This window comes from Ochotona princeps, chromosome 11 (genome assembly GCF_030435755.1).
Source record: "Ochotona princeps isolate mOchPri1 chromosome 11, mOchPri1.hap1, whole genome shotgun sequence".
In the NCBI taxonomy this organism is placed as follows: Eukaryota; Metazoa; Chordata; class Mammalia; order Lagomorpha; family Ochotonidae; genus Ochotona; species Ochotona princeps.
In genome coordinates, this window is record NC_080842.1 from 57,832,956 (window position 1) to 57,856,049 (window position 23,094).

Genomic DNA, 23,094 nt, shown 5'->3' on the forward strand with positions numbered 1-23,094 from the left:
CATTTACATTATGAAAACAAAACAGTACTTAACAGAACCACAGCACAGTATACTTACTACCTGCTCAGATTGATTAAAATGAACAAATAAGGCTGCCTCTCCCAGCACCAATTAGGACACAGAGAGACAGATAGGCAAGAACACTTGTGCTTTTCCTTCCTACCTATTTTAAAAACATGATCACTAGGGTCTGGCGTGGTAGCCTAGCGGCTAAAGTCCTTGCCTTGCACACTGGCATCCCATATGGGCACCAGTGCTAATCCCAGCACTCCACTTCCCACCCAGCTCCCTGCTTGTGGCCTGGGAAAGCAGTCAAGGATGGTCCAAAGCCTTGGGCCCCTACATCCACATGAGAGACCCAGAAGAAGCTCCTGGCTTCGGATTGGCTCAGCTCTGACTTTTGAGGCCTCTTGGAGTGGACCAGCAGATGAAGATCTTCCTCTCTGTCTCTCCTTTTCTGTCTGTATATCTGCATTTCCAATAAAAAATGAATAAATATATCTTTTAAAAACTATGATCAGTTGCCAAATGAACAAGTGTAGCTGCTGGACGCCCCCTCCCCACACCCCCCTCAAAAAAGAAAAACAAGCCCAGTATCACTAGCAACATGATCCGTGTTGGAAACTGACCTAGAAGTAAGCCAGACCAGTCAAACTTCCATAATGGGTATTTCATAAACTTAATGCCGAAAAAGAAAAAAAAAACACTTTTAGAAGACTATATTTTAAGTACCCTAGAAGTCCTTTTAATTTAAAACAGTGAGTTAATTTTTTATTGCAATAAATAATCACTGTAATACAAGTTCTCTTGACAATTAAAGATCATCAATATTTTAGCTGTATAAGATGTCAATTTTTCTGCATGCTACATAAATATTAATTTAAAAGTAACAATACTTTCTGGTAAATGTGCTAAAGGAAAATGTTAACAATTTTGGTTTGAAGAAGAAACAACAGTTAGCCAAATGAGCTAGAGTATTTTACTGATTTGCACCCTCCCCTTCCCTACCTGCTCTGTGTTTGTTCCTCAGCCTGGGAAGGGGAATGCATCAAACTTGTGCTTGCCCACATTTCTGGTTTACTCATACTACTATGGCAAAGAAACATTTATATTCTTCAGTATGCAAACGAGAAGTACAATTTTAATCTAGCCTGTTTGACAGTAATTTCTTTCTTGGATGACAATGATCTCACACTGCAATTAAGAAAAATTAGAAAAAAAATGTGCATTTCTACAGTTAAATCTGATTTCATACCACCTAGAAGCATGAGGACTTCTTCAAAGTTGCCATCTATCATCAGATGTTTCCTACCTGTAAATAGTAGTGAGGCTCCCATACATCCTCTAATACTGTGACTATTCAAATAAGTTTCAAGCCTGCATACCTATTACACATACACATACCTACTTCCCTGGTGCTCGTCACAGAGGTGCAATGCTGTTCTATCCCATATCAGATATATTAATCACCAATCTGCTAAGTACATGACCACAAATGTACAGAGGACAAACATGATAAAAGTTATCAAAACTGAAAAATCTTATCATCTTTTCTTGCTAAAAAATGCTTCACTTGAGAAAAAGTCAAAAACCAAAAGAGGAGGGAAAACCACAATAAGGTATAGGTGTTATAGTAATTACACCACCACAGGACAACAGAAAAACAAAGCTACCAACACTATTGTCTAGTAAAGCACCAGAACTCCAATTTTCAAAACCCAGTTTAAAAATCAAATTTAATCATGCAGAAAATTCTGCTGTTATAACTAAAATTTCCTGTACTTCACAATTTTGTTTAATGAAGTGACAACAAAATTAATGAATACAAGAAATACTTGTGAGGCACATCTATAGAGAAGAATTAGACAACAATGAACCATCTGAACTCATAATTAAACCAAACTTTGCACCAAATCTGTAACAGTATGTAAATCTTACAGAGTTGAGAAGAACTGAAATGAAGCAGCACTATACAGGAGGTATAGGAGGAAGAGGAAAGGAACCCAACAGGAGGAAAGGAACCCAATTCAGCATCAGTATCATGTTAGTGTCTGTTCTTTATCTGCTGACAACAATGACACTGAAAGCAAAGCGACTGCTGTGAAGGAGTTACAAAAACACAACACACTCATTAGAAAGACTACACAGAACATTCTCTCCTAATCTCCAGATTCTTTTTTCTTAACTAAGTATATATTTGAGAATCCAGTATGGACCAAGTACAACATTTGGATAATATTTGTGGTTGAAGTAATACAGTTGTATCAATTTTAATTTCAGTATTTTGATAACTATACAGAGATTACACATGGAAGAAATCTTTGCTTTTACAAACCTTCACTGCAGTATGTAAGGAGAAAAAGATATTAGGTCTACATCTCAACTTCACATGACTCAGAGAAAAAAGCCACTTCTCTGTGTGTGCATACATATGCATATACAAATACATTTTAAACAGCAATAACGTGCTTATAGTAAATATTAATGTTTGACATATCTTGGTAGTATTTTATAAGCTTTTCTGTGAATCAAACAGAAAGGTCACAGCCAGCAAAGCATTCATCTCTTAATCAAAATGCTGACCTGACTCTGCCACAGAACCTGGTAGTGACAGCCTCTCAAAAAGCATGCAAACAAGGGAGGTGACCTACAAAGACTCCATAGCCAGCTCCCTGCAAGAGCTTCTATGTTATTAAGACAATTACTTAAGAATTATTTGCTGTATTGAAAGTTTGACAATACAAAAAAAGAAGCAGGACCTGTCACTCACTTTAGGGAGTTTAAATTTGTGCAACCGTCTTGAAAGACATTTTAGTGACACCTACTTAACACAACATTTGTATTCCTTAGACCCAGACATTTTAATTCTGGAAATTTGCATGCAGTAATTTGAAACTGTGCAAAAACATACATAGAATGCTTAATAAAATATAATTTGCATTAATCAAGAATGTTTTAACCCATGCACACAAAAAGCAAGGCTGCCTGCCTGGCTTTTCCCAGGTATGCCCATATTGCACACACACCCTGTGCAGAATTATCAGTGATATTATGGGCAGCAAATCCCCTTTGTTTTACAATGCATTACATACTCTGACAGGTCCTTTTCTCTACTAAGTCTGGCTTCAGTAAACAGCAGAATAAAATTGTATTTTCTAGATATCAACTAACACCCACTTCAAGCACCAGCTCTAGAATCAAAGTGACTTTGCTGCCAAACAACGCCCTAAGCTAACTGGAGGTGTTGCTGTAGAACCCCCAAACTGGGTCAGCTCACCCAATGGGCAAAAAGCCAATCACTGGTGTTGGGATGGTGGACTACAGTAGCTATACTGTTAGGCACAGTGGTAGCTCTTGCTCCCTGAAGAGTTAGGGGCAACAGTTCTTAAGAGATGGAAACTGGGACTGAAAAGCTCATGACTGGCTACACCCAAGGTCCTAGTTGGCTAGTACAGCTCATGACTGCCCTTTGGTTCACTGGTCAGTGATGCTGTGCTCTTTAAGGCATTAATGATGGCCAGCTGGGTTCCAGTTGGTCTGGGGTCATGTGAAGGTGGCAATTACATTTTGCTGAAGCAGGAATTCCCATACAAAAATCATTTCAGGAAAACACCTGCCATCCAAGGTTCTTATCTATTTAAGAAGCAAATGACTCCTTGACATCACTGAGTCCCTGCAACTCCAACTGCATCACTCCCTTAAGTCAGTGAATTCCTTTTGAAAGAGAAAAGGCAAGAATATCCTGGGCTGAGGGATACAGATGAGGGGTTGGGTCCTGCTTTTACATTACAGCAACTCTGTTCCAGCTTAAAAACAGAGAACAGCATATAACAAAAATTTACAAAAGAAAAAAAAAACCCACAATTTTTTACTCAGCAAATCTCACTAGGGTAATCACATGCCAAATGCAAAGAATCAAAGACATATCTTCACAGAAACGTATGACTTCCACAAAGTGAAATGCAATGACAAGGGTTTCCAAACTTAACCATTGAATTTCTGCTAGTAACTCCCTCCGTGTTGCCTTTTCAAATGGTCTGCAGGATTTTCAATCAAGGATGACTGCCTTGGCCTTCTGGTTTTGCATTCTCCAAGGTGGAGAAAGGAAAAGATAAGGATGTGGGGAGAGGCACAGGAAGGAAGCCCCCTGGAGGACTGGAGGCCTGAAGGCCTGAACGCGCTGATGAGCACACACAGCTCAGCCAAGTGTGCAAGCCCGGGGCCAGGAGGAGCCCAAATCCTGCCTTCACGGGAAGCAGCACTGTGAGCTCCGTGCCTCAGTCTCAGCTGAAGTCAGGGATGAGAGCACTTCTGCACAGGTTCTTGGGGGAAGTCAAAGACTCAATCCCTGGGGCTGGTTTTCCGTAATGGGCACCTGCTGACATCCAACCCAACAGTACCCTAGGGGCACTCAAAGCTGATCCCAGTTACTACTACTCTAGGGTGTCACTTCAGTCACAACTAAGTGGATGTTTCTATGTAAAAGAAACAAAATACAGAATGTATTATTTTAGACAGCTTAAAGTGTGCAGTTCCATGGCATTAGATGCAGTTGGCACTGTTAAGCTTCCATGATCACCAGCCATTTCTAGTACTTTCTCATCTCCCTGTTTAACAGCAGAAGCTCTCCATTCTTTCATCTCCCTGCAGTCCCTGGCAAACACTGGCTACTTCCTGTCTTTGAATTTGACTGTTCTAGGCACTTCATATAAATGGAAGCATATAGTATTTGTGCTTTTGTTTCAGGTGTATTTCCACTTGCCATGACGCCTCCCAGGTCCATCTGTGTTTCTCCTTCATTCACTTAAGTCCTGAGGCCCATCGTGTAGGTGGCCATCTGTGTCGTTGCTGTACTGTGGCTGTTATGAACAGTGCTGCTGTGGACATACATGAACACTGTCAATGTTTTGAGTTCCTGCTTTGGCTTTCCTGGAGCATATGCCCAGAAGTAGACTCTCACAGGGCAAGTCTGTATTTAATTTTTTGAGGAAGCATACTGTTTTCTGCAGCAGCTACACTCTTACAGTAGCCACTGCACAAGGGCTCCGATCTCCCCACATCCTTGCCAACCGTTGTTACTTTGTTATTTTTTCTGACAGCAATAATTTGAGAGCAATACCATCTAATGGTGTGAAGTGTTATCTCTCACTGCGGTTTTGATTTGCATTTCCTCTATTAATGATGCTGGCATATTTTCATGTACTGTTAGCCATTTGTAAAATCTCTTTGGAAAGCCGGTCGACTCTTCTCCATTTTTAATGGGCTTTTTTTATGATTCAGTTGTAGGAGTTCTTTATATGTTCTTTATGTTAACCCTTCATTACATATGTGATTAACTACATACAAGATCTTCAAAGGTTCATGAAAATGCCTACTTTAAAGAAAACTATACATGAATGTCGAAAATATTTTGCACCAAAGAAAGATTTCTACATTACATTTTTTCTAAGTACTCCCTATTTAAGGCCATGTGCATAAGTACTTGTCTTGAAGGGTCCATTCCAATTTCATGGTATTTGTTATTATGAATCTCATTCAGTAGGTCAGCCTTGAAGGGGCAATCATATTTTATCCGTCTTGATGTTTCAACAATTTCCCCTTCATATTACTGGGCAGAAAATCAGAACCAGCTAAGGTCCTTTGTTTGGCACTTTTCCACGTGTATGCCTTAAAAAATAAATCATTACTCAGAGTCACAGAAAACATGCTGAATGTTTCTTTGCTGATTTAAAAAAATTTAAAAAAATTGTTTCCTTTACCTATTTTACCTAAAACTGAGATGAATAGGGCCCGGTGTGGGGGACTAGTGGCTAAAATACACGCTTTGAACGTGCCAGGATCCCATTTGGTTGCCACTTCTAATCCCTGCGATCCTGCTTCCCATCCAGCTCCTTGCTTGCGGCCTGGGAAAGCAATAGAGGACAGTCCAAGACCTTGGGACCCTGCAACCAAGTGGGAGACCCAGAAGAGGCTCCTGGCTTCAGATTGGCTGAGCTCCGGCCATCGAGGCTGCTTGGAGAGTGAATCTCAGTGGATGGAAGCAGAAGATCTTTCTCTCTGTCTCTCCTCCTCTGTATATCTGACTTTCCAATAAAAATAAATAAATCTTTAAAAACAAAAAACTGAGATGAAGAGAAGGGAGGAAGGATAGTAAAATAAATAATAGTTATCTCAGATTGTCACCTTCTTTTTCTTTTCTTCATCGTATAATATTCATATGCCTTATGTATTGGCTAATCTCCTAGATACTTGGAAAATACAGCACTCAGTAAACCCTTCAGTCCCTATTCAGAGGGAATGTCCTGTAGCAGAAGCAAGGGGATGGCAGGCTGTGGCAAGAGAATCTCACCTGGGACATTAATCTTACCAGACAGGTACAGTATGAACTTCATGAGGCACCAGGGAACTGGCTCAAAAACTGCTTGCCCAGGGTTCACACAATGGTAAATCCAATTCAGAATGTCACAATTTTCTACATAATGTGCATTAGTACACAATTCAACTACAGTTCAATTCTGGATGTAAACTATGAAGAGTAACTGGATATGAATGTAAGAGTGCACCAACTGAGCCTAAATATTTGTATGATACAGCAGGGATTTGGTTAGCTTCTATCGGACAGTCAACACAACATTTTCTTTTTTCATTACTTTCCCAACCCTTCAGTCACTAAAGAGTGGAGTTGGTTTGGGGCATACCAGCTAAATCCACTGCCTGCAATGCTGGCATCCCATAGGACACCAGTTTGAGCCCTGGTTGCACCACTTCCAATTCAGTTCCCCGTGAATGCATATAAAAAAGTAGTGGAGGATAGTCCAAGTACTTCAGCCCCTGCATCTCTGTGGGAGACCTGGAAGTGGCTCCTGCTTCGGACCAGCCCAGCTCCAGCTACTGCAGCCATTTGGGGAGCGAACCAACATATGAAAGATCTCTTTCCTTTTTGGACTTGCTCTCATTCTCGTTCCCTATCCCTCTTTCCTCTCTGCAACTCTGCCTTTTAAATAAATCAATTTTTCTTTATAAAAGATAAACAGTAAATGTTGCCTTAACTATTCAAAAACAAAGAAATCTTTTCTAAAACTGAAAATACATAAAATTCAGGAGATCTACATATATCTGTGGCAGTACTCAGGCCTTGTCTACTGTATACATACACAAATGTGGATACCTGTGTGTGTACAGTACATGTATGTCATAATTCAATAGTGTTTTCCCAAAGTGCTCCCTCCTGCACTTCCCCTGCACGAGGATCCTGTATTACAGGTGCAGTGAGGACTGCGAGGCTTTCCTGACTTTGTGTTGACAGGGTCAGTCAGAGCTCTATAAAGGAGATGTTTTCTGAATAAAAAAGGACTATGACTTCTGAATAGAAAACACCCTGCTGATTAGAACAATCTTTTGCATTCTCTTTTCTCAGTTGGCAGGAATCATGCAGAAACACTATCAACCCAACCTCTTTCAAACTGATTGGACAATTTCATAAACTATACAGATATGCCTGATACACATTTTTATGACTTTACAAAAATGCATAAATGACAACCACTCAGTAGATAACATACTTTGAATTTTCATCTTTTCCCGGGCAAGTAATATGTGGTAAGATATTCTCCTGAGCCTTTGGGGCAATCCATGGGGCACCATGGGGCAGCACCCTGTATTACACACAGTGCTGTGCTGCTGAGCTTTGATGCTCACTGGATTGGGTGTACTAAATGAATTTTTCACTGGAGATACCTCTGATTTACAATGAACTTTCACAACATAATCCCACCGTAAGAAGAGAAACATCTGTCTTCTTGATTCAGTAGTGCAATCACCTTATTATTTGCCTTTTAAAGACCAAAAAAACTTAAGGAGGGGACCGCCAAAATGAGACCTAATGCAAAAAGGAAAGACAAAGACTCATATTTATAAGAAATTTGGTTGGTTCAAAGGAGCATGTCCTGGGTCCAGTGCTGTGGCAAGCAGGGTGAGTGGTGACTTGTGATCCAAGCACCCCATATTAGAACATCTGCCCATTCCAGTCCTGGCTGCTCCACTTCTGATGCAACTCCCTGTGTCAATGCACATGGAAAGGCAACAGAAGATAGCCCAAGTACTTGAGCCCCTGCCAACCATGTGGGAGACCCAAATGGGAGTTAGGCTCCCAGCTTCAGCCTGGCCCAGCCAGGGGTGTCAGGAGAATGAGTCAGTAAATGGAAGCTCTCTCTGTCTCTATTGCTCTCTCTGTCACTGTGCCTTTCAAATCAATAAATATCTTTTGAAAAACATAAAATAATGTACCGCAGATAGCCTATATGAGTTCAAAGAAAAAAGTTAATGAACTAAAATAAAATGAGAATCAAAATTCTTACATTCACAAAAGGGAAGAAAAAATTTACAAAAGCATTCTATATAACATCATTGCATGAATAAGGAAATGCCTTTTTACCTGAGTATTAACATATAAACAATATATTTCTTTTAGATTGCAATACAGCTTTCTGTTATCGCATGTCATGTTAAAAGGATCAAAATTACATTTGTGGCAAAGCCAAAAACCACTCTGAAGAAGCGGTCTTAACCACAATCCAAAGCTTGAAGAATGGCTTTCTGCCAAAGTGTATCTTTGCCGCTAACCTGGCCTTAGGCCTTCCTGTACTGCTAGGATCAAAAGAGCAGGTGTAGCACCTAGGATGTGCTCAATCAAGCCTCACAATGGGACACAGCTACAGGACTCCAAAGGAGTCAGTCGCAGAAGGGCATGCATGGATGGAGGATATCTGGGTGCTGTACCTTGGACAGGGAACACAGGCCTCCAGCAGACTTGACTTATCACAGTTGGGGTCATTCATGCTACATATTTACCTGGCTTATTTGGGAGGGGCAGGGAAGGGCAGCATTACAAGTTTACATTATGCAAATTACAAAGCTGCTATGTGACAGTTCATTTACTAATTTCTAATTAAATGCCTGGCTAACTGCCTTTAAACTAATTTGTTTAATTAGAAAATACAATAGATTTTGAGGATGAGCTCCACTGCGGCCACTTCATTCTTCTTGTTTCCCCATCAATTGCACATGCATGCCCCCTAAAGCCAGTGACTCATCTCCAGCTTCTAGCACCAGCTCTTCCTGACTTCTCCCTTAACTCACCTCCCACAACCAGCCCACTGGCAAGCCATGGAGCTTCTACCTTCATTCCTTAATCCCCTCAGGGCGGATGAGACTCTCATGGCCACTTCCACCTGGAGCTGAGAATAGCTATGTGCTCACTCTTATTTAAACCTCAGGCTTAACAGGAAAAGCTGAAGTTCAGGCAGTAACAAGTAAAGGCTTTCTGCTACTTCTATTACATATTTATCACACTGAACCTGAAGATACCAAGCCCCACATACATAAAAACAGGAAAAGCCATACTTCAGCTGATAAACCACATTACCTTCCTAGCCTTCCCAGAATTTTTGGCATAATTTATTGATAACACCCTTTCACTTTCTCCATTAAACAAACAAAAAACTTATTTCAGGAAAATCGCATAACCTACAACAATTTCTCAGCATCAAATGTATTAATCCAATGAGAAAATGTAAAACAATGTTACAGGGTTAATTAAATGGGAAAACTGTGATAAACTAACGGTGAGTCAAATTCTAAGATTACTTAGTTCTTAAAGAAAACGGTAGCCTATTTGCAAACTAAATTAGAAACGGAAAGTGGATATTTTAGGGTATAATTTTTGCTCTGGTCAATTTTACATATCTTCAAGTGGTAGACAAACACATTACAGAAATGCGTCAAAGTTATTTATTTGTATTATGCACATTCAAGTTGGTTCAAATGCATCTGATGTTAGCACCAAATTTACAAATACAAGTCTGTGCAAGGCAGTTGCTCACTAAAGCAAACACACTAATAAGAAGTTATCTTAAAAGGGGTAAGGGGAACTGGCAACAAAAACCAAAAGCAATAGAACTATGGTTCTTAAACTGTAATTTTAGATCAACTATTTTGAGTTACACTGTTTATGAAAAAGCTGATCTGAAATGTCTAATAAGCTAACTTTTATAATGAACAAATTGATACCTACTTCACACATCTTATGACAAGGAGGAAAGGGAACTGTTTTCCAAGTCCAAACAGCTAAAATGACTTACTTCATCTCCAAGAAAACTACTTCACTTATCAATGCCCCACAAAGACACAATGCTATGAGTCACTGCTGTTACTTGCTCAGCCAGCAGCACTGTGCTTAACAAAGTATGCTGGCACTTTCGAAGAATGACAGTGCACAGTTACAACAGGTTTTATGAAGCGGTGGCATCAAAGTCTAAATGAAGGGTTTAGTGTTTGGCACAGTGGTTACAGTGCCGGCATATACTGGAAGGCCTGGGTTTGATTCCCACTTCCTGCTAACGCACACCCTAACAGCAGCAGTGACAGCAGAAGTGCCGAGGTCCCCAGGCCTCGACTGTTCCAGTCTCCTGGCAGAGCTCCAGGTGCTGCTGGCATTTAGGGAGAACAAGCAGATAGGCGATCCTGCCCATCCCTGCTGCTCTAAGTATGACTTCTATATAAATCAAGTAATTGTTAAAGATATTTTTAAAGATCTAAGTAAAGCTGTCAATATACATTATATATTCCTTCATGTGAAGCTGAGTCTACAACCAGTAAGACAACTGGCACACACCATACGCAGGTCTTTAGAAATTTCACCAAGCAGTTCTTTATATTAATAATAATAATCTAATATGTACAAGGTTAAGTCAATAATAATGATGTGGTTAGAATTAGCTTTCTATGCTTTAAAATGTTAAAGTATAAAGTATAAAGGAAAATTTAAGACTGAAAACAATCTTAAGTATAGGCTTGAACCTTTCAATGTAAATCAATGTTGAAGAACAGGCATTCTGTTAACAGTTTTGTTCTCATCTGCTGCTATGATTTTAACGTGTCTCCCAAAGCTCATGAGTTGGAGATTTAACCCTCCATGCCACAGTGCTGGGATCTAATAGAAAGTGTGCAGGTCATGAATGAGCTAACTTTTCATAAGGGATGAAAATAAACATTTCTGAAGAATGCTTTGGGCCCTCTCTTCCTTCCCCTGACAGCACCTATCATGCTGCGATGCGGCAAGGAGGCCCTCACCAGGTGTGCTCCCTCAGTCTTCCATGGCTCCACCTCCAGAACTCTGCTCTAACTTGCCCATGGCGTGGGAGTCTGTTGTCACAGCACAAAACAGACTAAGACATTCAGCAACAACATGGTTTGCTTTTAGTATTCCTCAAGAATTAACCCTACAAGTCTGCCCACTATTCAACAAGTCTACTGTTACGAAATAAAAATACCACCTGTTGCCTCTCTTCACTTCTGGGTAATCTCTTACATTCCATGCTATTTTCATACCTTATCCCAACTGACCTTTGGTGATCAGCTTATTTCTCATTCACCTGTCTAGTTCTGTGACTCAAAAGTTGATTTTATTCAACATGCACACTATTACTTGCTTCAGGCAGAAAACAGAGTAAATCCTTTTGTTTGCACAAAATGCATGTGTGATAGGGAGGAAGAGGGAGAAAAAGAAGCTGGGTGAAGGGAAGATATGAAAACAGAAGAGGAAAAAGACTGAGGGAATGCCAGGTTACCAAGTGGAGAAGTAAGAGTAATGGAGAATCTAATGGCAATAAAAGGGCAGTTGTCCACCTCCTGATGTGCCAAATCTGGGTAACCCCAAATATGGTAATGTTTTAGTGAAACATACAGCTTTTCTACTGTATTATATACTGTATATTATTATTAATATAAACAAGGGTCACAATCATTCGTTCCCATAAATAACTTCATATTTGAATATTCACCATTTCCAACTTTTGAGCCCGCAAGTCCTGGTTTTCTTAACCTCCCCTATTCCTATTCCCAACAAAACCCACTTCAGCCCTTTTCATAGTTATTCTAGAGCTTCAATGTTCACATTTATAAAACAGGAATGTGAATTCTAGTAACTTGATGAGCCAGAGAGGGAAACCCAAAAGTGCTTGGTACATGTTGGCATAGTAACATACTCAGGTGTGCTAAGCCTTGGGACTTGGCGACCTTCAACTCACAAGAGAGCACTACTGGCACATGTGCAGACACACCGATCATCTCAAATACTTTCTTACACATTCAGCCATTTTCTCCATTCATACATTAACAGTCTGGTAAACAAATGTGACCTGCTAGGCCATAACAGGACAGATGCGTATCTTAAAAATCTGGTTCTTCCTTCATCTGCTACCACAATTCACTGTTGCAGGTGTAAGGAACACCCAAATCAACAAAATAAAACTTCTTACTGGGGTCAGGGGAAAAGAACAGCATGACTGATAAGGTCCCCCTACCCTCATTTAGGCAACAAATAAGGCATTTTGAAGAAAGAAGGCAATTCCTGCTCTATATATTTCCCTCATATTGCTCTTGAGCTATTCAGTGATGCAAGATAAATTGCCTTCATTCTGCTTTCCAAAAGGAGCAGATACCCCGACCTTCCTGATAGGCACTGACATAGTGAAGCTCGCTTTTTGATTAGGTTCATAACTTGATAGATTATGAGTAAGTGCTTGAGTACTGGGGAGCCGGCATTAGAGTACAGTTAAGTCACCACCCACATCCCATTCTGGAGCACCAGCTTGAGTCGTGACTGCCCTGCTTATGATCCAGGTCTCTATGAGTGCATCCAGCAAAGCAAAATGTGTTCCAAGTCCTTGGACTACTGATATTCACATGAGAGACCCAGATGAGAGTTCTGGGTTCCTTGACTTTACTGTAGACATTTGAGGAATAAATCTGCATCTCTCTCTTAAAAAAAAAAAAGTATATATGAATTTCAAAATCAATTGCATCATAATAAACATTTTAAAAATTCCACTTCCCTTGAGGAGTTTTTCACGATTTTATTTTATTTATGTGGAAAGGCAGTTACTGAGAGACAGGGAGAGACAAAGAGCTCTTCCAGCTGTTGGCTTACGTCCTAGATGATTACAATAGCCAGAGACGAGCCAAGCTAAAGTCAGGAGCAAAGAATTTCATACTGTCTCTCCTGTGGTGGTGGGAGCCCAGATACTAGGGCCTCTTCTGCTTTTCCCAGGCCATTAACTGGCAGGAAGCTGGACTGAAAGTGGAGTAGCTGAGGCTCAAACTGGCACCCATACGGGCTATTGGTGCTATAGGCAGCAGTTTTACCCAACACCACCATAACACCAGACCATTTCTTGAAGTTTCTGAAGTACCTTTAAAAATATCCCAACTCCACAGAAATCCAAATCAGAACTATTGTTCAAAGTGATAAGCTGCAGCAGAGAAAGTATGTCTAATGTCAAGAATACTGCCATTTGCTTAGCATATGTTTACAGCTTCGTCACATCCAGAATCTAAAACACCTTTAGTCTCATAGCTTATCATTCTTCGAGGGTGATTGCGACTCAGTTCCAATAACTAAGAGCATCCTAGAATCCTATCTAGAGAAGGAAATAACTTAATGTTCTTAAATCCAGAATGTGGGGCTTAGGTGCTGCAACTAACACTGACCTCGGTTCCAGGGCCAACTAAATGGAATGAAGTTCAGCTTCCTTCCAAACCACACTCATGCATAATGATAACCAAAGAAAAGGGATACAGTTTTACAGAAACAAATGCACAAAACGAGATCTCAATGTTCCTTATGGCATAAAGTAACATAAAGGTGTCTAAAGATGACAGGAGAAAGATTCAATCTTTTTAACAGTGGTAAAAAATAGGTATTGAAAATAGGGAGAACTGAGTAATGCAGAAGACGGGTAGAAGTGGAGTAGTGCCAGGGGAATAAAATCAGATGCAGTATATTTTGGGAAATAGAAAAAATTCAATTATTCCATATTCTTAATCCACATACTGTACATGTGCACACATCTGCACTAAGCCAGTCATCCCCAGGTCAGTAAACCCGCTGACGGACAGATCGCCACCTTATCACCCGTCATTTTAAAACATGATTTCTAAGAGTACAGGAGCCCCAATCCAGAGGAGGAACTTTGTACTTCAACTCAATTTTGAAGAACTTGCAGAGGGGGATAAATTGTGCCTATTATATTACGTCTTACTCTTTTGGCAAAGAATTCCTTTATTTTTTATTTTTTCAGTTCTCAAGCGTAGAAAACTAATGTACAAGTCCCACTGCTATGAAACAATTTACCAGAAATCTTCAACCTCTTACTATTTTCTAGAGGAATAAACTGCTTTTTGGGGAAAAAAAAAACCACCAAACATAGAAGATATGTTGATCTTGCCCTTCTTTCAAGATTTATATTAAAATATTTACCTGAAGCTCTGTGCAGTAGGCACAGGCACTTTACCCAAGAAAAAATAAAAATCTTAATGTTATCAATCTCACAGAAAAAATCTTTTAACATGAAGATGTGACTACATAAGCATTTGTAATACATATGATTTATAGTGAATTTTTGCAATGTTAATTCTGTATTTTCCTTCTGAATTAACAGAATACCTGTTAAATGAACAAAAACAAATACAAATAATAAAAAAGTAGTGAGTTTACACCATAAATTGTTTTATTTTTACTGCATGGTCATATTCATCCAAAATGAGCATAAACTACAACAATGAGGGCAAACAAAACACATTATCACAAAACAGCAGAAACAAAAAGCAATGTGTCATAGATAATTAATTATTCCCTGTACCATAGATAAGGATTGTTGATTTTTCTAAAATGCAAATCTGAAAGCTTTTGGGGATGAAGTCAGTTTGGAAACTTGAGATTCCTAAGACTGAATTTCATTTGGCTTCCCAGGTGATCACCACTCTAGACTTAAAGTATTCCAGTACTGCATTCCAGCATGCATGTATACTCTTCAAACAAGTTTTACAAAACTACATTAAGTGGTACATTTCAATTCTGTTGTTTTGTTTCACTTGATTAGAGGAAAAAAGATGGCAATTTGTGATTTCAGAATGACCTACTATTGGCTCTGTGAAAACTACTGATCTATGAGCTGATAAATGAGACAGGATGCAAGAGCACTGTACTTAATTTGACAGCCTCACTAGTGCCACTCAAAAGTTACATCTTGGGGGTACTGTGGCATTGAAGGCAAGGCCACTGATTGCAATGCTGACATCACATATAGGTGTCCCAGCTGCTAAACTTTCAATCCAGTACCCTGCTAATGGCCTGAAAAAACAGTAGCAGAAAACGGCCCAAGTGCTTAGGCCCCGGCCACTCCTGCGGGGACCTAGAAGCTCCTGGCTCCTGGTTAGGCCTGGCCCCGCCTACTGTGGTCCTCCAGAGAAAGAACCAGCAGATGGAAGATCTGACTCTTTCTCTTTTTCTGTAACTCTTTCAAACAAATTAGTAAATAAATCTTTAAAAAAGAGAAAAGCCACAGCTGGTATCTTCTCCTATTTTCTTCTGTTTCTTGTTCAGGTTGCCATGAAATGACAGCCCTGCAAAGAACTAGCCTATGATGTAAACCAGAGAAATAATTACAGACCAACGTGAATAATCCCTAAACTACTGGGTGAAATCAAGCATAGTTCATCACTACCAAAAGCTCAGGAAAAATATCTATCCATATTGCCTACAACCTTATCTCAAAGAAAAATTCACTTACACAGCTTGTGATTTTTAAACAAAAACATTTCCATAAATCCACAGCTACACCTGCAATCTAAATATTAGACATCTTAAAATATGCAATATCAAACACAGAAATTATAAGTGTTCTTTCTGTCCCAGACTTTGGAGTCACTGGGAGATTTCTGGAGCATACCTTTTAATCCACGCCATGGTACTTCAAGAACATGTTAAGGAAAGTCCCAGCCTGGAACACTTCGGTGCACCTCAAAACACCTCAGCCAGTGTATCTGTATCATTCTCTTTTCCTTTTGAGATCATAATGGTTGCGAAGAACTACCATGCTTCCATTTCAATGATAGTCTCATAATTTCAAAGACTTAAAAACAAAAACAAAAAATAAGGACTTAAGTGGTGATTTGTTAAAGGCTAGTGCACTGTGTTAACCGAGAAACAAAGAAGCTGCTGCTATCCTGCTCCGGGACACACTTAATGCCATCATCCAGGGGACACACAAATCAGTGGTCAGACTGACAGCTTGTTTTAGGATTCTCTCTCTAGGGAAGACCACGAACTGCTTTGCCCCAAATATTTCTTTAAAACACACACACACACACACCCCAAAAGCCTGAGGGCTTGCCAGATAGCTGCCAGCTCCTCCTCTTAATGGCCACTCTTCTATTCAGTGCCGAGTGAGAGCTGGCAATCACCCACAAGGAAAGGGGTCAACAGGCCAGGAGTTCCTTTAAACAATGGGCTTCCTGGTTATTTACAAGCCTCAATCATTTAATTGCATGCAAGTCATTAAATGAAAAGGAGAGTTTCTGGCAGGTACTTATGTTAATGAGATGCATATAAATGAACATAGGTTCTGATGCTGTAAAGTAGGTATTTGGTCTTTGTCCCAATTTCCTGGCATACAGCTCCTTCCTTCAAGGGAGTAAATGGCTTTTTGTATGCTAATGAGCTGGCTGTGACAGGTAGCCCCTAAATAGTTTTGCAACTGGGACTGTCACTGGAAGGATGGATACGATTAGGACATTCAGCCCTACTCCTGGAGGAGAAAGCGGTTAGAGGCTAAACAGACCACCAAAGACTCCAGAGAAAGGGACCAGGTTTAGAGCGCACTTACAGGTGGAAGGCATACTGTTTGCCCCTCATCTTGCCATACCCATCTCTTCATCTTAAGCTCATAAATACGCTTTTGTAATATTTGATAAAACGAATAAATGTGTTTTCAAAAATTTCATGTGCTAATTAAGGAATGTCCACTTACAACCCATCTAGCAGAACTACAGGGAAAACCACCTGCCTGGGAGCTGACAGGGAAAAGAACAGACCCCAGGAGGCCAAGTCCTCCATCTGTGGGACAGATGCTGTCTCCAGGTAGGGAAGAATCAGACCCAAATGGAACTAGAGGACATTCAGAAGGTGTTCACTCTACAACCGAAAGCTTGCACCTGTGTTGTTTTGGTGTGAGAGCGGAAGGATTTTTTCCTTCTACAGAATAGTGAACCACCAAGTCTCACTGAGGCTCTGTGATTAATCTTAGAAGTGTCTGTCCTGGTTCTTCATCCCAGCCCACTTTTTCTTTTAATTATTACTTTATAATGCAGTTCCATAAACTCTGGAACATCCTTTCTGCCTTCCCCAAATCCCTCCCCTACTGATTTCCCCCATATTATTATGGCAAAGTAGTCCTTCATAAACAGTCATAACTCCATCATTCTGCTATTTACGTGTACCCTAACACTGTAGGTATGGATAATGTCATCCCACTTTCTTACATAAAACATTTATTGCAAAGAAACAGGGGCATGTATCACATTTTAGTCTAAGAATTCAGGTTGCTTGGGCTAGGCACAATAACTCAGTGGCCAATTCCTTGCCTTGCAACCACCAGGATCCCATGTGGGCATCAGTTCCTGTCCCAGCTGTTCCACTTCCCAGCTAGCTCCCTTCCTGTGGCCTGGGAAAGTAGTCAAGGCTAGCCCAAAGCCTTGGGACCCTGCACCCATGTAAGAGACCCGAAAGAAGCTCCTGGCTGCTGGCTTCAGATTGGCTCAACTCCAGCTGTTGCGGTTACTTGGGGAGTGAACCAGCGGATAGAAGATCTGTCTCTCCTCTCTGTAAATCTGCCTTTCCAATAAAAATTAATAATTTTTTAAAAAAATTCAGATTGCTTTCACTGAAAGTCTGCCACTGTGTAATTACAAGAAACCTCCTACACAAAGCAAATGAAACCAGTAACTAATCAGATACATCATAATGAATATAAAGCAACTAAATTCACTTTAAGAAAACTGATCAGAAAATTTTTGAATGCCATTAAAGGGCTTCCAAGAGAAGGACACAAAGGGTCTGTTAGACTCCAGGCATGTGAAACAGCCTATTCGAAAGCTGACAGACAACAAGGAATGAAAGACAATGGCTTTCAAGGGCTAGATAAAAAGCACATACTAAGGAGGAAGTGAACCTATGGCCTGGGCCAGCGCGTGGCACAGCACCAGCATCCCATATGGATACGGGTTCTTGTCCCAGCTGCTCTAGTTCCTATCCAGCTCCCCGTCTGCAGCCTGGGAAAGCAGAAGACGTCTAATTCCATGGACTCCTGCACACCTATGGGAGACGGGAAACAGGTTCCTGGCTCCCAGCTTCCAATCAGCTAAGCTCTGGCCATAACAGCCACCTGGGGAGTGAACCAGCAAGTGGAAGGGTGGAATATCTCTCCCCCATTCCCACCATCTGTTTCTCTCCTGAAAAAACATCAGTATTTCCCAGATTCTGCTTTTCTCAAAAAATGTGCACTCCTAAAATACAATTCCTCCCTCACTTGCAAAGAAACATTAACCACTGGGACATGAGATACAGCTGCAATAGAAACCAAGGAATAAAGGCCTGGGGTCTGAAGCCATGACTACTTCATTTAATTTTCAGAACCCCATTTTTCACAGGAGAAATCTGACTCTGTGCTCAAGTGACTGACTCAAGAAAATATATTTATGAAATCAAAGGAAAACAATGTGTTTTCTAGCAGGAATTGCAGTAGCAAATCAGGGGAAGCAGTTCTGCTAACATGGGTTAAACAGAAAGCCATGTACTGTGCTAGTATTTTTTGGTATTTTATTTCATCCTGATGTACCTCCTTCCACAGGTGAAGAGACTGAGGCTTAGAGAGATTTCAGTAAAACAACACACATAAGAGAACGACAGTGGTAAGAAAGATCTAAAACTCACACTTGAGGCAGGCACCTTAGCGCAACAGGTAAAGGAAATTGCCACTTGAGATGCCCACAGGCCAGAGGGCCTGGCCTCAAGCACCGTCTACACTCTGCTTCTCATCCAGTTCTCTGCTATTGCTTCTGGGACGCCATAGATGATGGATCTGCCCTTCCAATAAAAATAAACACATCTAGAGAAGAGAAGAGAAAAGAAAGAGAAAGACAAAGAGAAAGAGAAAGAGAAAGAGAAAGAGAAAGAGAAAGAGAAAGAGAAAGAGAAAGAGAAAGAGAAAGAAGATCCAAGTCCCTGCCACTCACGTGGGAGATCCAGGTGGGCACCAGCTAAGCCCTGGCTGTTATGGGCATTTGGAGGTGAACCAGGAGACGGACAATTTCAGCATCTCCCATTCTCACTCTCATGTGCCCTTATGCACACACATACTGCCTCTCAAATAAATAAAAATGATCAAACACTCTAAAAATAATGAAACCCACATTCACACTGCTCTATTCAACATGTACATTTTTCTTTTCAAGCTGGCTGGGTAAGCAATAATCTAACTATGTAACTATTTTGCACACAAAATCTAATGACGTTGTTTTAGAAAGAAAATCTATACTAGCTAAACTTACTATAAGTATACTTATATATTGTATACTCTATACTTACTATACTTACCAAAGTCACTAAAGAATCAGAAGAATCAGAACCATATTTAGTCACAAATTAAATCAGTTACTTTAAATAAAATCTAGTTTTCTAATGAAGTCATATACTTGATAATTTTTGAAGGTTGACTTAAACCATGATAATTATAAACATAAATGTTAGTTCATAAAACATACTTCCTTAAAGAAAGCATGCTGTCAATTTTTCCCAATTTGATTTTGTTGCACAGATTACTAACAGTGCTTACTCTCATGGGAAAAGAAATAACCTATTAGCTGAGACAAGCTAATTCATGCAGGTTGTCAGTAATTAACAAAAATTAAAAGAATGCAGATGGCCAGCTCTTATCAATGCTTCCAAATATTATTAAACTAAAAACAGAAAATACTGGTATTCCCCACCCTACCTGCCCCTGGCCCCGGCAATTACGGACAGAAAATTTTCTTAAAATTCAATATTTGAATGGAAACAACCACCTACATTCTATTTCAAAATCAATTCCAGGAGATAAAGCAAACTACTATGCCAACATTTCTTAAGTTAAGTGAATGACACAACTGATTCAAAAACAATGACAGCATTTTTGACAGCTAAAACAAATATTCCTGTGGAAACACAGCACTTGAAAGTTCAAAAACATTTATAAGAAACTTAAATGGTTGGGGCGGCATATTGGCTCAATTGTCTAATCCCCTGTCTCCAAGTGCCAGCATCCCGTATGAGCAACAATGTCCTGGCTGTTCCACTTCCCATCCAGCTCCTTGTTTATAACCTGGGAAAGCAGAGGATGGCCTAGAGCCTTGGGCCCCTGCACCTGCAGGGTACACTGGAAGAAGCTCCAGGTTCTTGGCTTCAGATTAACTCAGCTCCAGCCATTGCAATCATTTGGGGAGTAAACCAGCAAATGAAAGATCTTTCTCTTTCTCCTTTTCTCCATAAAATCTGCCTTTCCAATAAAACTAAATAGATCTTTAAAAAAAAAGGGGGGGGGAACTTTTTTTAAAAAAATAAAATTGCTTTTAAAATAGCTTCAATAAACAGCAGTTATGCATAACTGATTCTACAAATGTTCAGCACAGAAATTAAGACACCAAACTATGTAATCTTTTGGTGGCAAAATTATTAGGTATTGAGGGGAGCAGCTGTCACTGGCAAGCTGGCATTCCATGCTACAGTACAGTTGAGGTCCTGGCTCCTCTGCTTCCTTTCCACCCAGCTTCCTGATAACGTACCTTGTCAAGTAGGAGATGGTGGCTTCAATGCTTGAGCCAATTTTCCATTTATGAAGTTAATTTGGAGAGTTATATTTTAAGGATTACGTTATCATTATGAAATTTATAATTATAATTAACAACAGCATTTATTCCTCCAAACACATTAAAAATGTATTCTATGTGACACTGGAGCACTCTTGGTTAAGCCACCACTTGGGATATCCCCACCTGTTACTCCCCATGTCCAATCCAGCTTCCTGCTAAGGTGGCTGGGACATAGCAGATGATGGCCCAACTATCTGGGTTCCTGCCACCCATGTGGGAAACCAGCATGCATTCACTGGTTCCTAGCTTCATCCTGGCCTGGCCTAGCCTAACCTAACCCTAGCTGTTGTAGGCACTGGGGAGTGAGCCAGTAGACTGAAAGTGACTCTCAGCCTTCCCAACCATAACTCTAGGTGTTGGTACTGGGTTGAGCCACCACCTGTTTCACTGGCATCCCATATTAGTTCAAGTCAAAACTGCTCCAGCTCCCTATTAACATGTCTGGGGAAGCAGGGGATGATGGTCCAAGTACTTGGGACCCCTACGTGGCAACCTGGATGGAGTTCCAAGCTCCTGTCTTTGGCAGGTCCAGTCCTGTCTGTTGTAGCCATTTGGAAATTCAATGGATGAAAAAAATCTGTTCTTCCCTTTCAGTCAATACATGAACAAACAAACAAGATTCCATAGTACACTTGTACTGTGGGAGGAGAGGGCAATGGAGACTCCCAGATTTTCTACCCTAAGTAGCCTAAAGCGCAAATTAGTACTAAATCAGCTGGAAAGCTACAGGCAGAAGCTGGTTATAGTGAGAGTTCCAGAAGTTAGTTTCTGGACCAAGCACACTGGATATGTCAAGCTTTATAGCATGTTGAGTTTACTGCAGTTTACCAGAAATTTCTATAAAGCTTAGGGAGTCATAACAAGCCAAGGCAATCTACCTAGCCCTTGTTAATGAGGAAAAAAGTATTCATTGAATAGGTATTCTAAGAATTTTAACATTTTAATTTTACAACCTGTGTCATCTATATTTTATGTAAAGCAAAAGACAATATTGATTCATAAACCCCACTTATATAAAGTACACATTCAAATTAATACAGAAAGAATGATGGTACCAAGAACTTGGGGCAGGGGGAGGAATGGGGAATTAACTGCATAACTGATGTGGATTTTCAGTTCAGGGAACTAAAAAACCCTGGAGACTGACAGAAGTGAGGGCCAAACAGCAATGTATGCATTTCATGCCATGAAAGTGAACAATTTTAAAAACCTGCAAATACCTAATGAAAAAGGACAAACAGAGCATAGTAACTTGGTGTCTCCTTATATCTTGATAAACTTCCTAAAACTGCCCTTTGCTTTATTGTAAGTCTGTCTCTCCTCCAATTTTCCTATCTTTTTTTTTCTCCTTAATTACATTGTATTATGTGATACAGTTTCATAGGTACTGGGATTCTCCCCACCCCTCCCCACACCCTCCCCCTTGCTATCTTCTTAAGGGGTACCATCTCCACACCCACACAGTCACATCAACCTAACCGTTCCCATTCTGAGCCAATGAGTCTCATAGATTTCAACATTAATGCCTCTTCAGTCTAATGCTTTTCCTTTAGAACAACGCTTACCTGCCCACCGGCATTCTTTGTTCCCACTTAAAGGAGACTTTACAAGTACTGGGCACTCGTGGTTTTGGAACAAACTCCAACAACAAGAACCACACCCTCACTGACAAGAGTGCAAAGGACAGAGTCAGTACCTGGTATTTTTGTCAAAATATCCTGCCCCCACATTTCCAGAATTCCTCTTCCTCTAGCAAATTAAAAAGTTTAAAAGCACAGACGAGGAAGAAAACAATCCTTCAGGAAGCCTTCCTGATTGTCTCGGCTTGCGCTACTTACCTGGTTTCTCTGCTGTGTCCCCTACAAAACGCATCTACGGGGGAGCTAACCTGTACTCTCCCCTCCACTGTGCTTAGCTATGAGGGCCCAGACATGCCATCAGGCACAATCAAGGACCATACTGTCTTCACTTAACAAAATTTTATTTAATCCAGGTTGTTCAAAGTTCTTGCCTACAACAGACTTCCATAAACTGTTTCCTGAATAAAATCTGCTGTGTAGGAAACAGCATCAGTAAGGCAACATCAAACCAAGTAAGCAGGACTGATAACAAGTTATACATGGCGCTCAGTTTCAGTTTACTTGGCTCCATGAAAACTGAGCTGAAACACTGTAAACCTCAAAACCTACTACATGTCAAAAGCAAAGTAGGGCTAGGGTTAGGCAAAACCAAAACCCAACCTTTCAAAGGCCTTACGTTCAACTCTACTGAATCCTAAGGAAAAAGACCTGT

The 23,094-nt window shown here is 40.4% G+C and overlaps 1 protein-coding gene across 6 annotated transcripts in view; it reads right to left on the reverse strand.

The window, feature by feature from the left end:
- Positions 1-23,094, reverse strand: part of RBPJ (recombination signal binding protein for immunoglobulin kappa J region) — an 85,568-nt gene that overhangs the window by 38,145 nt on the left and 24,329 nt on the right. For 3 of the 6 annotated variants that reach the window (XM_058670246.1, XM_058670247.1, XM_058670245.1), the window contains one exon: positions 15,789-15,971. The exons of the other annotated variants lie outside the window; for them this stretch is intronic. In XM_058670246.1, the coding sequence (XP_058526229.1) occupies positions 15,789-15,805 (17 nt within the window). In that variant the 5' untranslated portion in view covers positions 15,806-15,971. The remainder of the gene's footprint in view (positions 1-15,788; positions 15,972-23,094) is intronic. 6 annotated transcript variants of the gene reach the window in all.